Here is a 17640-nt window from a genome sequence, read left to right as displayed (position 1 = left end):
AGCTGCATTTTAGTACAACATACCACCCCAGACCGATGGACAGAGTGAGCGGACGATTTACACGCTCAAAGATATGCTTTGGGTATGGGTTCTAGATTTTGACGGGAGTTGGGATACTTATCTTCTACTGGCTGAGTTCTCCTACAACAACAACTATCATGTTTGATCGATCACATTTCAAGATGATGTACAGAAGGAGGTATAGGACCCCGGTTTGTTGGGGCGAGGTTGGGCATCGGGTCATGGGGAGTACTGAGGTAGTACTCAAGGCCACTTAGTTGATATAGTAGGTGAACGATATGTTGCGAATCGTGCAAAGTCGACAGAAGAGTTACACTGAACAAAGACGTTCGAACCTCAGATTATAGGTGGGGGATTTTGTGTTTCTGAAGGTTTCACCTTGGAAAGGTGTCATCCGGTTTTGGAAGCGGGGCAAGCTAGGCCTCCGATTTACTGGTCCCTTCAGGATTATCGCGCAGGTGGACAAGGTGGCATACCGGCTGGATTTGTCTGATGAGATCAGTCATATCCACAACACTTTCCATGTATCTCAGTTACGAAGGTGTTTAGACGATGATTATACGATGATACCTTTGGTGAATCAAGTCTTCTGGACCTTTGTAGGTGTCCAAGACTTGATTTAAATCATAATAGGTTACCAGATCTTGAGTTTTGTCCCTTACTCTTCATATTCTAGTTAGTTGGAGTGGTGAGATCTCATAAAATTTGCAACTTTATGAATCTCTAGATCATTTGGTATGATTATGGTTTTGGATCTGAAGTATAGATGAGTTTTTTGAGCCATGCATGTGATTTTTATCAAAAACCCTTATTTTGATTCTTTATGACTTCAAGACATGCATTGGACATGAATGTCCTTAAAGCACCAAATTTTATAATGGTTTTGGTATTAAAAACTCTTCTAGAGTAAATAAGCTAAGGACTTTCTGGAAAAAGTGCTTAATGGGTGAATCCATGTCTCATTTAGCCTGTTTGGAACCTAGGGTTTCAAATATTGACCTTTTGGGTGGTCTTAATGGATAAAGTTGGAAACTTTATCCTTATAGATCATGTCTCAGACTAGATCTAACAGCTCTAGGAATCGAGGAAAACAGCTTAACCCATTAAGATGTTAGAAACACAGTGCCCATGACATGACAATAGGTCGCCACGACATGGCAAATGGGAAAATCCTGATTGTCTCGAAGTATGAGGGCCAGGGCGTGGCCATGCATGGCCACGACATGGCGGTTCACTAGAGTCAACATTTACTATTGACTTTGACCATTGACTTTTGTCTTGTGTTGACTTTTGGTCAAACACCTAATTTTGGAAGAAGAGTTAAAGGTTTATCTGGTATGAATGTACAGGTGGAGCTTAGTAGTTGAGCATTGACTGAGAGGTAAGTCTTCTCACCGTACTTATAGGTCGAAGGCACCAACGTCGACCCACTAGATTATGTTATGTAGGATGCTAGCTGTCTCTGTGACTCTTGAATGTATGATTGGGTTAAAAGAAACCCCAGGGTTGGGCCCATGTTTGTATGAATGGATTGAAAGAAACTGTAGGACTGGGCCCATGTATGTATGATTCGGTTGAGACATACCCTAGGGCCCCAGGGCTGGGCCCATGATTGTATGATGGGTCGGAATATACCCTAAGTTGGGCCCAATTATGCGTATGGTATGTGGTACTTTGGGGAACTCACTAAGCTTTGTGCTTACAATTTACGTTTACGTTTTTAGGTACTTTCAGTATAAAAGGGAAGGGTCCAATGTGACGGCACAACATCCCCCTCACGATTCCACACTTTTGATTATTTTTACTCTGATGATTTTGATACTTTGTATTGTGGTTGACTTTGAGACATCTGATGTATGAAATTAATGATTTTAAAAATGAAAAATTTTATCACTGTTTTTTGGGATGTTAAATTTTATTTTCGCCAACTTTATTTTTTGAGATGATTTAGATAATTGATTAGAGATCTTATCCTGATCGATTATTGATCCGCTACGGTTATGAAATGAAGATTATCTTCTCCTCCTTATATATATATATATATATATATATATATATATATATATATATATATATATATATATATATATTTCATGTTCATTGTGTGTTAGACAATTTTTTTTGATTATTAATTAAGAATCCATTTGGAGTTACCTTTTCATTGTTTGTGCTCTTGTTAGTTGATTGTTTGGGCATCACAGATGTATAACAACACCCTAGTATCATATTATGTAATATAATGCAAGATTACATTAGACCTCTACTTTTGTCGATATACATTGTTAAGATAGGGAATCGTATATATACCCCAAAGACTTTTTAGGATGCCAAAAGTCCGCTCTATGAATTTTCTCGCTTATTATGCCGCATGGAATCGTTTTTTTACGTAGCACTATGTGAAAATGATTTCACAAAACTTTCCTAACTTGGGTATATGCCATCCGCAAGATATTACAATTGTTTGTATACTTTTTGTTAAAATAAAATAAACAATTGGGTTATTGGTAGACGACGTGTAGGTAATTGTTGGAACCAATGGCACCAAAGTATGCATGCTAGAACCATAAATCTTGCATCACTACCGCTTCAAGTATCATCATTGGGTACTCATGATCACCTCTCACATGTATTGACCTCGCAATGTCGTTGGACAGTTCCTCAAATTCCAATGTGTTCTAGCATCTCAGGAAATACATATATGGATTGATATGCAACAAAAAAAAAGTTTTTATTTCGTTATCTGTTGGTTTGCATAAATATTCTTGTCCATGCATCTTAATAACATTATAGGAGAAGTGTTAGGAGACTTTCATGTGTAGTTCTTTATGACATATTCAAACATTCATCCAATGCATGTATCGACCCACAAACTTGCCTACCAACCCGAACACGACTTGTTTATTTTACGGGTTACGTGGGTCGACTGAAAAATGATCTAAACCCATTTAAGGTAAGAACAACCCGCTATTTTACATTTCGTGTCGATAATTACCACCCCTATCTAGTACCTCTTTGATACCATCTTAATTAACTATAGATCACCAAACATTATTACAGTTACACGTGATGAATAAGTATGAACAATTATCAATATGAGAAGAGAAAGATCTAAGATAAAAGATTAAGGATAAAATATTTTATTAAGTAGATCAAAAAAACAACATTGTCTAGCAAACTTATATTTATACATAGAGATATTACACACTAGCCCTTATATCTTACACAACTATTCATATTTAACCCTAGACTATCTAATGCTTACATGACAAAACCTTTTATTATTAGTTATTATAAGCATGCAACAAAACACAATAGAACATCACTAAAAAACTAAAACAAGATTGAAAAGATATATAAGAAAGATTCCCTCTTTTATCGGTTACATTTCATACGTGTAGCATTATAGTTAGGGCCGACCCGAAGGAGGTGTCGGGTGTGCGACCGCACAAGGCCGTGTTTTGAAGGGGCTTAAAATTTTAATCAGTTGCTAATATGTTGTTATCCACCATTGATCTGAAATTGTAGGGCCTCATATTTTACTCTTTACATATTGCCTTCAAAATCCTCATTATAGTGCGTTTTAAAAATATCTTAATAAAGGATTTAGGAGAATTAATTATTTTTGGAAATGATTTTCCATTGCTTATTGATTAAACAATAATTGAATATATACAGATGTACAAATGGGCTTTTGAGCCATTCTAATGTATTGACTAATGGAGTAAATACAATACATACAAAGATATACAACAATATACATTAATACCCCCCCCCCCCAGGGTGGGGGGACGCTTAAACTGTCTCGAAAATCTGTGAATAGGGAAGTAGGAAGCCTTTTGGTAAAAATATCTGCATACTGAAGAGTAGAAGGGACATGAAGAACACGAACTTGACCGGTGGCAACTTTTTCGTGAAGATAGTGAATGTCAATTTCAATGTGTTTCGTCCTTTGATGTTGAACTAGATTGGTGGAGAGATATACGACACTGACATTATCGCAAAACACAATAGCGGTTTTCAGAATGGGGATATGGAGCTCACGAAGGAGATTCTGTAACCAACTTATCTCAACAACCGCATTAGCAACACCGTGGTATTCGGCTTCTTCACTAGATCTCGAAACAGTTGGTTGGCGTTTAGAAGACCACGAGACAAGGTTATCACCGAGGAAAACACAGTAACTACTTGTAGATTGATATGAAGATGGACAACCACCCCAATCAACATCTGAGTAAGCGACAAGGCTAGTGGAATATGAGTGATGAAGCTGGAGACCAAGATCTAAAGTTCCTTGTATGTAACATAAGATGCGTTTTAGAGCATGAAAATGTGGTTCGTGCGGGTCATGCATGTATAAATAGATCTGTTGAACAAAAAAAGAAATATCGGTTCTGGTGAGGGTCAGGTACTAAAGGACTCCAACAAGGCTACGATACAAAGTAGGATCTGTAACAAGGAACTAGAAGCATCAAGTTTAGATTATGTATCAGTAGGAGTCCGACACGGGTTCTAGTGTAACATATTTTCCCTTTCAAGGACTTCTAAGGCGTATTTTTGATGAGACAGGAATATGATGTCATTGTTGGATGTCGCCGAAAAGCCCAAAAATATGACAGGGAGCCCATATCGGTCATGGCAAACTCTGCAACCAAGAGTTTGATAACATGTTCAAGAAACAATATAGCCGATGAAGTGAGAAAGATGTCATCCACATACAGCAGGAGGTAAGAAGTGGTCGTTACATATCTAAATATAAATAAAGATGAGTCAATTTTGCTGTGAAGAAACCCATGTTTTGTGATGAAGGTAGCAAAATGATCAAACCATGCTCGCAGTATCTGTTTTAAACCATATAAGGATTTTTGAAGAGGAAACACATGATCTGGAAAATTTTGGTCATGAAACCTGGGTGGTTGGGGCATGTAAACGGTTTCATTAAGGTGACTACGCAAGAACGTGTTTTTGACATCATGTTGGTGAACCGACCATTTGCGAGAAGTGGCAAGACAGAGAAACGTACGAATGGTAGCCGGTTTGACAACTGGGCTAAAAGTTTCATCACAATTAATACCCGATGTTTGACTTTTGCCGTTTGCCACTAATCGAGCTCTATAGCATTCTAAGGATCCATCCGCTTTATATTTCTTTTAAATAACAACATAGAACAGACAATGTTAACGTCCTTTGGTCTAGGAACAAGTACCCACATACCATTGGAAATAAGAGCATTAAATTCTGTTTTCATGGAATTGTTCCATTTTTGATCTTTTAGGGCATAAAGATGGGATCGAGGTAATGGGTCTTCGGTTGTAGTATGAAGATTCAATTTGGAGATAGGTTTGGAGATGCCATGTTGAGCACGAGTGGTCAAAAAGTGTGTGGGAATGGGAATTCTAGGAGAAGGTGAAGGGGAGGAAGGATGGATAGAGTGAGAGGATTGTGAGGAAGGGGGGTTGTTGTGAGGAGTTTGGTGTAAGCGAATGACTGTTTGGAGTAGGAGGGAGGGGTGTTTCTGTTGGGATGGTATCAAGGATAGATGCGAGGTGTGTCGAGTGTAGTGAGATGGGGGGTCGGTAGATAAGGGTTATTGGTCAGAGGGTAAGTGGCCAGGTGGAGGGTTAGGCGGAAGCGGGAAGTTGGGGTTTGAGGGTACAACTTCAAGAAAGTCGTAGGATGGAGGATTATTAGGAGTCATAGATTTAAAGGAAAATATGGTTTCATCAAAAATGACATGTTTTGAAATTATGATTTGTGAGTTTGAAGATCAAGACACTGGTACCCACGATGTTGTGAGGCGCAACCGAGGAAGATACATCGGGTGGAACGAGATTTTAATTTATGGGTTGTGGGTATTAAGGGATAACAAAGACATCCAAAAGCACGTAGGTGGTTGTATGACAGGTTTTTACCAAAACGTTTGGAGAAAGGAATGTTGTTTTGGATGATGTAAGATTTAAAAGATGACATGCCATATGTAAGGAGTTCCTACTTGGTCAATATGAGTGATAGGGTAGAGGTTTTTGATGATATCGCCTGTAACAAGAACATGAATTAAGTGCAAGGGGTGATGATGAGAGGGAATAATTTTGTGTCAAGTTTGGGTTATGGGTATGGTGGAATCATTGCCAACAAAAACATAATTATAATTACGCTCATTACTAAGGGAAGACAATATACCTTCATCAGAGGCAAGATGAGATGTTGCACCCACATTCATATACCATATAGGGTATCCATTATCGTTGAAGGACATGGTGTTGAATGCAGCTGGAAGATCGGTGGGCTGATCGAGTGGGGCTACAGGGAACCACTGCCACAGAGGTGGGATGGCAGGTGGGTTAGCATAGTGTGAAGGGCAGCCTGAGAATGAATTGAAGCTAACTGTTTGCCTAGAAGACCATCTGATGGTGGTTGGCATCGCTGCTGCTGGAAATTGTTTGGAGGCCTAGAAAAAGTCCATGGCGGTGGAGCAATCCAACCATGGGTAGTAGAAGGAATTCCATGGGTTGGCTGGAGGATAGCGAACGCCTAAAGAAGGTTGAGATCAGTGGTTGTTGGAGGCGTCATTGGGGCGGCGATTGGAAGAGGGCCGATTGTTGTAGGGGCGTCGGTTGCTGTTGTTGCTGTGATTCCAGTTGGTGTTGTTGCTGTTGGCAAGAAGAAAAAATGGTGATGAGCCATGATCATAGTGACTAGGAGATGTAGCCGGTGGTCGATTGACACGAAACTCTTTGGAAACAAGGGTGGAACGTGCCTCAAGAAAGCTAGGAAACAGTTCTTTGTGACGAATGAGCATGTAGATATTCTCGAAATTCGGTGAGAGACCATTGAGCATGTAGGTGACAAGGGTTTTCTCCGGGACCGGGCCATCTATGTTTGCAAGTAAATCCGAGATGGCCTTCATCTTTTGACAATAATCAGTAATTGCGCGATCACCTTGAACAAGAGAACGAAGCTCATTGTCGAGTTCTATGGCGCTTGAGTAATTGTTGTCGCGGAACAGAGCATCAAGGGTATCCCAGACGGAGTTGGTGGTTGGCTGTGGTTTAAGGATCATGGTGAGAAGAGATTGGCTCATGGTATGATCAAGCCAAGATTTGACAAGGTTGTCAAGATTGTCCCAGTTAGCATCAGTGGGATCTTTTGGTTTGGTTGTGCCGTCAAGATAACCATGAACTCGATATGCTCCACAGTGGGTAATGGGTAAGGAAGAGTGCTCTCCAAGCATCATAATTTAACTCATTGAGATCGAGTAGAAGCGGAATGTAGGATTTGATATAGGTGCATGTGAATGACTTAGTTTTGTCATCCATGGTCGAGCAGAAGAAAAGAAAGAAGACAGGAGAGGGAAGATTCGTTGAAGAGAAGAATGGTAAGGCCGGCTGGGGTGTCAATTTAGCTCCGATACCATGTTTGGAAATGATTTTCCCTTGCTTATTCATTAAAAAATAATCGAATATATTCAGATATATAAATGGGCTTTTGAGCTATTCTAATGGACTGACTAATGGACTAAATACAATACATACAAATATATACAACAATATCCTCTCTAATAAATGAAATTTTTTTTGCTACATGTCTTCTTCTCCTTCATTTTGCCACATTGTTTTTTTTTTTTGGTTTTTTTTTCAATTTCTTATTTTCCACTTGTCATTTTTTGAGGTTTTTCATTCTTACATTAAATTTCCAGAATTTACAATTATATATATATGGAAGGTTCTCATTCTATTCATGTAAGATTATCATTTTATTAATTTGAGAATAAATTCACATAAATGTTACAAACTCATTGATTTACTTTCTTTTTTCAATTACTTTATAAAATGTTTAATGTTTACATATTGATATTAAACTTTTTATTTTTAATAAACTCGTGTAGTACAAGGGTCTTACACCTAGTGAAACATCCAAAAAATACGGTCCAAAAATTTCGTTTTTAAATCATTATTAAAACCATAAATATCATCGCCATAGTATAAAATCATAAACCATGTGTCTCAAAATATCATAATATCTGTCAACATATCAAAATCTCATATCAAATATCAGAGTAAATCTCCCAGGCTAGAAAACTGTGGTGTGTGCCATGCGATCATCCCGAGCCCTTCCCTTTGCTAGCTGAAGTACCTGAAACCAAACTGAAAACTGTAAGCACGAAGCTTAGTGAGCTCCCCCAAACTACAACATACCATACACATATATCATATAACAGATAATACAACTATGGGACACCGCCCAGCTGCATCGGGACGAACCCGTCATCGGCTTACCCGACATCGGACTCCTGCCCGACATCAGACCACGTCTGGCATCGGGCTTACCCCGGCACATACACAACATATCATATATCATAAACACATAAAATAAGCATATAACATACATCGGGCTTACCCCGACATCGTGCCGAAGCCCGAAATGCATAACAGATATCATATAAGCTAACATGCATCGGACTTGCCCCGACATCGGGCTCACCCCAGAACACATAACACATAACAGATACACTAACATACATCGGGCTTGCCCCGGAACACATAACACATAACGTGCAGGAATCACAAAGACATCAAGCATACATATACTCTTCTCGGGACCGCCCCGACATCGGAACGTAGTCCGGAACTACTAACAACTAAACGGGCCAACATTGTGACCTTAGACCTGTTCCTACTACAAGAGGACTCACCTCTCAAAATGGATGTCGAACTCGTGCGTGAGGAATCTCTGCTGGCTGCTCCCACGACTCCCCGGCTAGCTCTATACAATATTACTTAATCAAAAAACTAAAAATCCATCTAAGGGTAAAATGACCATTTTACCCCCGGTCAAAGTCCATACTCTGGTCAAAGTCAACATTCTGGGTTGACCAACTCGCCGAGTCAACCTTCCACTCGCCGAGTTCTATAACTCAGAAATCCTGGAATCGCGACTCAACTCGCCGAGTCGCTCAACCGACTCGTCGAGTCCTATCGAGCTGCTCAGTCACGACTTGGCTAATCCACTCATCGAGTCCCTCTACAGACTCGTCGAGTTCTTTTATAAACTGGAATCAGGACAACACGACTCGACTCGTCGAGTTCCCTCATGGACTCGATGAGTCCTTCTGTCTGATTGGCCATCTTAACAGATTAAGCCCTTGTTCTCTAGATCTATAGTCCATACTTCACTTGTTCACTGGGAATGACCTTTCTAAGGGTAAAGTTTCCAACTTTACCCGTTGATAACTCTTTTGAAGGGTTTAGCTAAAACCCTAATTCCTTTAGGACATGGATCTTGTCCAAAAAGCCTTAGAATCTCAAATCCACGTATGCAAACCTAGATCTAGGGCCTAGCTATCAGATAACCACGAAAAGTCTCAAGCTTGCTTCCATGCATGGCCTTTTTGAGCTCAAAAGGCCATAAATACGTCTTTAGCACTTGCATGGGGGCTCTAAGGACATAAAGTTTGCACCTTTATGTCTTCACATCCCCTCTAGGCACTAGATATGGAAGAGTAACTCTTGGTTCGATCCTTACCGACAAGCTAGCAAATCTTGGACCAAAACCCACACAAAAAGGTCATAAATAGATCTAAGAAGAGAATGATCAAGTTTAAAGCTTTATTATCAGAAAATGCAGCTAAAGGGATGAAACTTCTGGATCTATTGTTTCTCTCTTGAGTCCTTTAACTTCTTCTTCTTCCACAAGCTTAAAAAGGCACAAATAATACTCCAAATGGCAAGAAATAGCTCAAGATCACTCTAGGTGGATTAGGGTTTCGAGATTAGGGTTTTGAGGTGATAGAGGCTGGGATGGAGGCCAGATATGATGCTTAAATAGGGTGCAAACCCTAAAGATTAGGGTTTCATCCAGCCTGTCCTACTCGTCGAGTCAGTACTGCGACTCATCGAGTAGCTCACTTAAAACCCGCACATATACTGCCTTCTACTCGACGAGTTAGGGCCACCAACTTGTTGAGCATCCCTTCCAAAATGAATAAATAAATGAATTAAGTGCATACCAGGAACCAGGCGTTACACCTAGTCTACTCTAATAAATGAAGGTTTTTTTTCCATTTGTCTCACTCTCATTTAATTTGCTAAATGTCATTTTGTAGTTATTTTTAATTAACTTTTTTTTTCTACATGTCATTTTATAAGTTTTTCTATTTTTTTTAAATTCCACATAATATTTTAATGTAATAATTGCAATAAATATAGTAATAAATAGGTATCAATGTCGTAATGAACTTACTTTTTAATTTTAAAATTCTCAAAATTAAAGCTTATTAGTTTTTTTTGGTTATTTATTTAAATTATTTGTTTAAATTAAAAAGATAAAAAAATATTTCCATTATAATAATTCATTATTTTTTTATTTTCTTATAAATTCAAAGTTCTTAAATATTTAAACCTTTATATATATTTTTTAAGTTAACGCATGTAATACATGTGTCTCACAACTAATACATTAATAAATAAAGGGTTTAGGGAATATGTGGTTGTTATGTACCTAATATTAGGTATAGAACCATCAAAAAACTAAATAGTTTTAACTAAATGCAATCAAATCTCTCTACCATCTTTCTTGTATCCTCTATTAGACTAGATGATAGGATTTGTACATATTTTTTTAGAGTTTTAAATATTTAATTTTGCACCACAAGCCATGTATAAGAATACATTATCAACTACCTATAAGCCTTCATATTCAAATTTAATATAGAAAACTGTAGTGAAAGATTGAAACTGTTCTTTAAAAACCCAATAAACTTCTTCCCATAACACATCAAAAAGAACCATGAAAGTGTACATATGGTATGTGTCAAAGAAAGTTATGAAGCCTACTGGAGTTCTAATATAAACAAAACATTCGAAATACATAGATGTTGTAGATAAATTACTAAATCAGAAATAATATGAGCTCAAAAGCAATAGGAAGAAGTTAACAATGAAAAAATTGTGTTTTTTAATCAAAATGAAGTCAATTTTAATGGTTCTATACCTAATATTATATACATGACAACCACATATTCACTTTTCCCATAAATAAATATGATTTTCATATATCTGTCACTACTAGAAAACTAGGGTAATAGCTACGGTACAATCCATAGGTATTCAGTAGGTATAAGGCAATACCTACAGATTTGCTACGGAAAATGACTTGTAGCATAAATGCCAGTGGGAAATTTATACCTACAGATTTGCTACGGACTAGCTACAGACTATTCCGTAGATATAATACCTACAGATTAGCTACGGATACGAAGTGCTACGGTATGCCTACGGATTACTGACGGGAGGCAAGTTTAACTAAAGTTGACTAGTTTCCTACGGAATAGCTACAGGAATACATAGCTATAGATTTGCTACAGATTACTGACAGAGCCTACTTTGACTAACATTGACTTTATTACCTACAGATTTCCTACGGCTCACATTACCTACGGATTTTCCGTAGGTAATCCATAGGTAATTACTTTTTATTTTAAACAAAAACAACAAAAAATTATAAAAAAAAATCCAGTTTTTTCTGTCCAAAATATAAAAAAAAACCCATTACATTAAACTTATAATAATATTGAATATCAACCACAAAACAAATAACATTATAATAAAACTAATAAATCTACAAAAGTATCAAATACAAATACATATTACTAATGAACATTATCTAATAATACATTAAATGTGTCTAATAATACACATTCAAAGTGTCAACTACAAATGTTTAACTAAGTGCTTACAAACATAAAATTGAGAATTATTTGGTGGATTACTTGGCAAATTATTAGGTAAGTTGAATTGATAAAGGCTAACAAGTGTTCTTCAATTTGAGTTTTGAATCAAAGGTCGTCAATTGTTCCTTTTTCAACACACCATAATTAATGATCACAAAAACAGATCCCAAATGAATTAAAACTATTTTACTCACACATTCAAAACAATTAATCAAAAACAATGTATGAATACGAGTCTTACATGATTATGAGCCTGCTCTTTATCAAGAGACTCATCATCAAATCGTTCCTTTGCATGTTGTCCACCTTCCTATAAGCATTTTCAGAAAAAGTTAATCCACAATTAGCCCAACATGTACCCTTACAAAAGCACTTAATGTTGAGCCTGTAAAGTTATAGATTACAAGGACCGACAACAAATTGTTCAAGTTGTACATAAAATGTAATTTTGATCTTGGGAATTGTATAAGAAAAGAAAAAATATGACCCAACAGGTTCAATTGTCATAAATTCATTCCTATTAATACTAATTGAAGTTGAAAGAACCACATCAACCTCAATTTCACTGAAAACACAACCTTATACAACCAACCATTAAAAATCTTAACAATTTACTCAAAACTCAAGAACATAACCAATCAATTACAGGAACTTATAAAGAAGTTGAAAACAATTCTGGTTAATACCTCTTACAATTTTGTAGGGGAAGTGTTAAAGCAACATCTGAAGAAGGAAACTTTGACTTATTTGGTTTGACTCCAAGTTTCAGTTGTGTTAATGTATACCTTTAGCATCCCATATAACACCACATGTTAATTGCATATTCACTTTTTATGTAATCAAGAAAAGATGTCGAGTACTTACACAAGTTTGATGAAAGACTGTATCACTCCCTGGTCCTATTATTTCTGCAACGTGGTGGGAGTAATCTTTGACACCACCAAACATCAATCCTCATCTAAATGGAAAGAAATTTGATTATCTTCTATTAACATTGACCTAAAAGATGAGGAAGTAGGAAAATGTCAAAATGGGTATTCAGAAATCACAAAATTCTATCCAACATCATATAAAAAAGTTACATTTTTGTCATGCTCCAGGAAGAAAGGAGTTGGTGTTTGTTATCTTCACATTTTCATTCCATATATACACATATATACATACATAAATACATACATACACATACAAATGTACATATTTCCCCTTATTATAATCATTTTTCCTTATTTATACATTGAACATAGATTATTTCACCTTATTGATATGTTGAACTTAGTTTTTTTCGTTTAATCGTTTGTGTTAAACACATTCGTTACCATTATTATATATTATCCTTATGTTTATAAATATTATTATGATTTTTAATTGTTTGTATCTTAAATATGTAAAAAAAGCGATAAAAAAATATTTTAACACGAATATTAATGAAAAATAATAATATTGGGAATAATAATAATAATAATAATAATAATAATAATAACAACAACAACAACAATAATAATAATAAATATGGAAATTAATAAATCCATTGGTATTCCGTAGCTATTATGTAGCTACCCTCTTCCGTCGGTAATCCGTAGTTATTCTGTAGCTAATTACCTACGGATGAACTTCGGTCGCTAATCTGTAGCTATTTCGTAGGTAATTATCTACGGAATAGCTACGGATTCACTTCCGTCGCTATTCCGTAGCTATCCCGTTACTAAATTAGGGCATCCCATTTCATAGGTATTCCGTAGGTAATTACGTAGGAAATTTTCCGTGGTTTTTTTCTGTAGCAAAACACATTATTTTCTAGTAGTGTCTGTATACCCATACTTATCACGGCATCTAGGTTGAATCCACCCAGTTGACTCACAACTTGCGTGTGAGAGCTTTCACTAGCACTATTATTGATGTGAGATGCAAGAAAAATGCTTTGACAGTAGCCACTAACAAAGTTATAGTTATCTGCGTGTCTTTTCCAAAAGATGTTGACATGCTTATGTATACGCTTGCATCACCAGTACTGACTAATCTAATAATCTAATAAAGTAATACATAAAAGGGCAGGTAATATCATATTGGAAAGGGGGAGGGGAAAGAGGATGAAACTTATATTTAGAATGCAAACTCAATTCCGTTATCAAACCTAGACTTCAGACTCTCTATCATACCAGCCACACTGTATAATGGATTTCGAAGAACCACATGACACCCAACTTCACTTTTTTATTATACCCATAACGTCTCCAGGCCACTATATTCCCACCATTGACATGGCCAAGCTACTAGCACAACATGGTGTTAGAGTCACCATAGTCACAACGCCAGTCAATTCCATCAGGTTCGGATCAATCCTTGATCAAGCAATCCAATCAGGTCTTCCCATCCGTTATCTGGAATTCCCACTTCCAACTGCAGAGTTTGGGTTACCAGAAGGTTGTGAAAGCTTGGATGAGGTTCCTAGTGACTTGGCCAGTAAACTTTTCCTTGCCCACAGTTCGCTGCAAAAAGAAGTCGAACAATATATTGAAAACCTGAATCCTAGGCCAAGTTGCATATTATCCGGCACATTTCTCCTATGGACAGCTGAAACAGCAAAAAAATTTCAGATTCCAAGGATTATATTCGATGGAATGAACTGCTTCACACAGTTGTGTAACCATGTTTTGTACCTCACTAAGGTATATGAAACCGTGGGTGAGTTAGAGTCATTTGTTTTACCCGGTTTGCCTGATCGAATCGAACTAAAAAGATCCCAACTATCTTTTATATTCAACTCTGGCTCAAAAGACGTGGCAGATTTAGTTGAAAAACTTCGGGTATCTGAGTCCGAAGCATATGGAGTAGTTATAAACAGTGCTCAGGAGTTGGAACAAGGATATGCTGATGAATATCAGAAAATCAAAGAAGATAAAGTTTGGTGTGTAGGTCCATTATCACTATGCCATAAGGATGTATCAGAGAAGGCCCTGAGAGGTAACAAACCCTCCATTAACAAGAACGAATGCCTGAAGTGGCTAGATTCTAAAGATAACGGCTCGGTGATCTATGCCTGTCTAGGAAGTATTAGTCGTATGGAGCCTGACCAGCTAGTTGAGCTTGCTTTAGCTCTAGAATCATCTAATAGACCCTTTATTTGGGTCGTTCGGGCGGGCCCCAAGACACCAAAGATAGAAAAATGGATAGATGAAGAGGGGTTTGAAGAGAGAACCAAAGAGAGAGGTCTATTGATCCGCGGGTGGGCTCCACAGCTGGTGATCCTATCCCACCCTGCCATAGGAGGGTTCTTGACTCACTGTGGATGGAATTCAACTCTAGAAGGGGTATGTGCTGGTGTTCCCATGGTGACATGGCCTCAGTTTCAGGAGCAGTTCTATAATGAGAAGTTACTTGTACAAGTGTTGAAGATTGGAGTTAGTGTTGGTGCTCAAAATGTGGTGCATTGGGGTGAAGAAGAGAAGTCTGGAGTGCAAATAAAGAGTGAGGAATTGAGGAAGGCTATAGAGATTCTGATGGAAGAAGGGAATAAAGAAGGAGAAGAGAGAAGAAAGAGAGCTAAAGAACTCAGTAAGATGGCACATAAAGCAATAGAAGAGGGAGGATCTTCTCACTGCAATATGAGACGACTTATTGAAGATGTTAGGAAATTATGCTAAGAATGTGTTCAATCCCATATATTCGATTTTTATATTTTGTTCTGTCTGTGATCTATGTTATTATCTGCATTTAAATCGTGCTGATAACATGAAGAATAATTTACCGAACTACCTTTTCATTTGGTAGTAGAGTATGTGTATTGATTCAGTGGTATCAAATATAGATTATAGTTTTTATGGTATAGCTCAAATTGAAATATATTCTATAAATAGGGCACACATTCAACTCTCATAAAATGATTAGCATATGTCAATGTTATATCACAGTAAATGGTCTTTAGATATGTTGCATTTCTTACTTCAAAAGTGTGACCATTTGTTAAAAAAAGAATCTAACTTTAACTGTTGCTCCAAGACACGCCCTTACATTTTTAAAGTAGAATATAGTATACAATAGGAAAACCCACCAAATATCTTGATCTTTGGTCATGTGGCAAGTGGCCTTGGATTACGACTCCTAATGATGTAAGAGCTTAGGTAAGAAGCATTGGACATATGTGAATGGATCATGTGTTATTGTTTTGTTTGTACATTGATTTGTTTAAATCACAAAGTAGTCTAATTGTCTTTGAAGGAAAATTAATATGAAAAACAAGTTACAATAATGCATCTGAAACACGATCTTTACGTTCTTTGTGTTATAAAAAGAGGAACACGGTTGAACCATAAAGAAAACAACAATAATTGACGGTGATTAAAACTTAAGAAATTAACACGAAGAACAGATGCTCGTGATGATGAACTTCGTGCAAGTTATTAAAATGCGAGTGAATTTGAACGAACAAGGAGCGCAAGATGCAATTCAAAACACATGAGTGGAGGAACATAAAAATTAATTAATGGATGGCTCTTGTGTGGGTATTCACCAAGTGATTCCAGAGTTCATACTTCTAATCTTAGCAATACTTCTAATCTTAGCCAAGAAGGACATGGTTAAAGAATCATGAGAAACTCTTAACATGATGCACACATAGGAGCTGATCCGGATGCTAAAGCACAAACCTAAAGAAGTTAATTTGAGGTGATCTGCATAAAAATAGTGAATCGGTGGATGATGTTTGCATGAGATTGAAATTTTTTAAAGCCATCCCAGTAGGATTTATGCAAATCAAGAAATCAATAGAACAATTTAGAGACTTGAAAAACATGATGGTAGAATACGTTGTGGGTTATCTCAAGACCCATGAAGAGAGACTTTGAGGCTATGGAAAGAAGAAGGACCTTCTCTATTGATTACACATACCCAATGGGTATCTCGATACTTGAAAAATTCTGAGGGACTCGTTAAATACTTCAACGGAAGCATGGAGGCCAAGGTGGGGGACAAGGTTGAGGTTGAGGTTGTGGACATGGAAAAGGAGATGGGCGTACACCCAATACAAATTGGATTGACAATAATCTTCATCGAAGGATAAGAAAAACCAAATGATTTACTTGTGAAAATTTTGGTCATTATGCATCAGAAACCAAACAAGAATCATGGTGAAGAGACGAACCTCACTCAAGCTAATGAAGAAAAACCCATTTTGATGATAAAAATCTCACAAGAATACACAATCAGAAAAGTATTACTTAAAGAGAAATGTTGTGATGGTTTCATGGTTACTATATTGGGAAAATGATCGATTTTATTGGATTATAAAAATAATGATCAAAGACTCCTTAATGAGGTATACATCATTGAAAGTGTTCAAAATAAAATTATTTATCTTAGAGAAGAGACAAAGAGGGGAGTCGGGTCATAACGGGTCATAACAAACAGGTAAGATAAAACTCTTTGAAGGACTGCTAGACTAATTTATCTTTTAGTCACAAAATATGAATCGGCTTGGATATTTCATTCTAGACTTTTTCACCTTAACTTTCCTACATTAAAATAGTTGTTTGAAAAGAATGTGCAAACGTAGTCCCAAATATTGAACACCCAAATCATGTCAAATCATGTCTGAAGGTGTTGTTTTTCCGAAACAAACCTGAATTATTTTCCCAAATCAAGAGGTTTTTCGGGATCAAAAACCTCCACAACTTGTTCATACAAACTTATATGGTTCGATTACACCTACATCTATTGGTGATAGAAAATATTTTCTCCTTTTTGTAGACGATTTTAGCTGATTGATGTGGGTTTACATGATATCGAGGAAGTTTGAATCCTTGAGTTCTTTTAAACAATTCAAGTTGATGATCGAAAAAGGTGCGGGTTATACGCTAAATGAATTTGATTTTTATCAAGGGGCAGGGGAAGGGAGAGTT

The 17640-nt window shown here is 36.9% G+C and overlaps 1 protein-coding gene and 1 pseudogene across 1 annotated transcript; one reads left to right on the top strand and one right to left on the bottom strand.

Moving 5' to 3' along the window:
* Positions 1-6565: 6565 nt before the first annotated feature.
* On the bottom strand, positions 6566-7252 carry LOC145121525 (uncharacterized). Its single transcript, XM_079057257.1, has one exon. It carries the CDS (start codon positions 7250-7252, stop codon positions 6566-6568), a length of 687 nt encoding a protein of 228 aa, XP_078913383.1.
* Positions 7253-13798: 6546 nt separating this feature from the next.
* On the top strand, positions 13799-15569 carry LOC145119365 (UDP-glycosyltransferase 73C11 pseudogene; annotated as a pseudogene).
* The last annotated feature ends 2071 nt before the right edge of the window (positions 15570-17640 follow it).

Source organism: Lactuca virosa, chromosome 6 (genome assembly GCF_052849685.1).
Source record: "Lactuca virosa cultivar CGN04683 chromosome 6, Lactuca_virosa_CGN04683_v6, whole genome shotgun sequence".
NCBI classification, from domain to species: Eukaryota; Viridiplantae; Streptophyta; class Magnoliopsida; order Asterales; family Asteraceae; genus Lactuca; species Lactuca virosa.
This window is presented reverse-complemented; position numbering and strand designations above follow the sequence as displayed.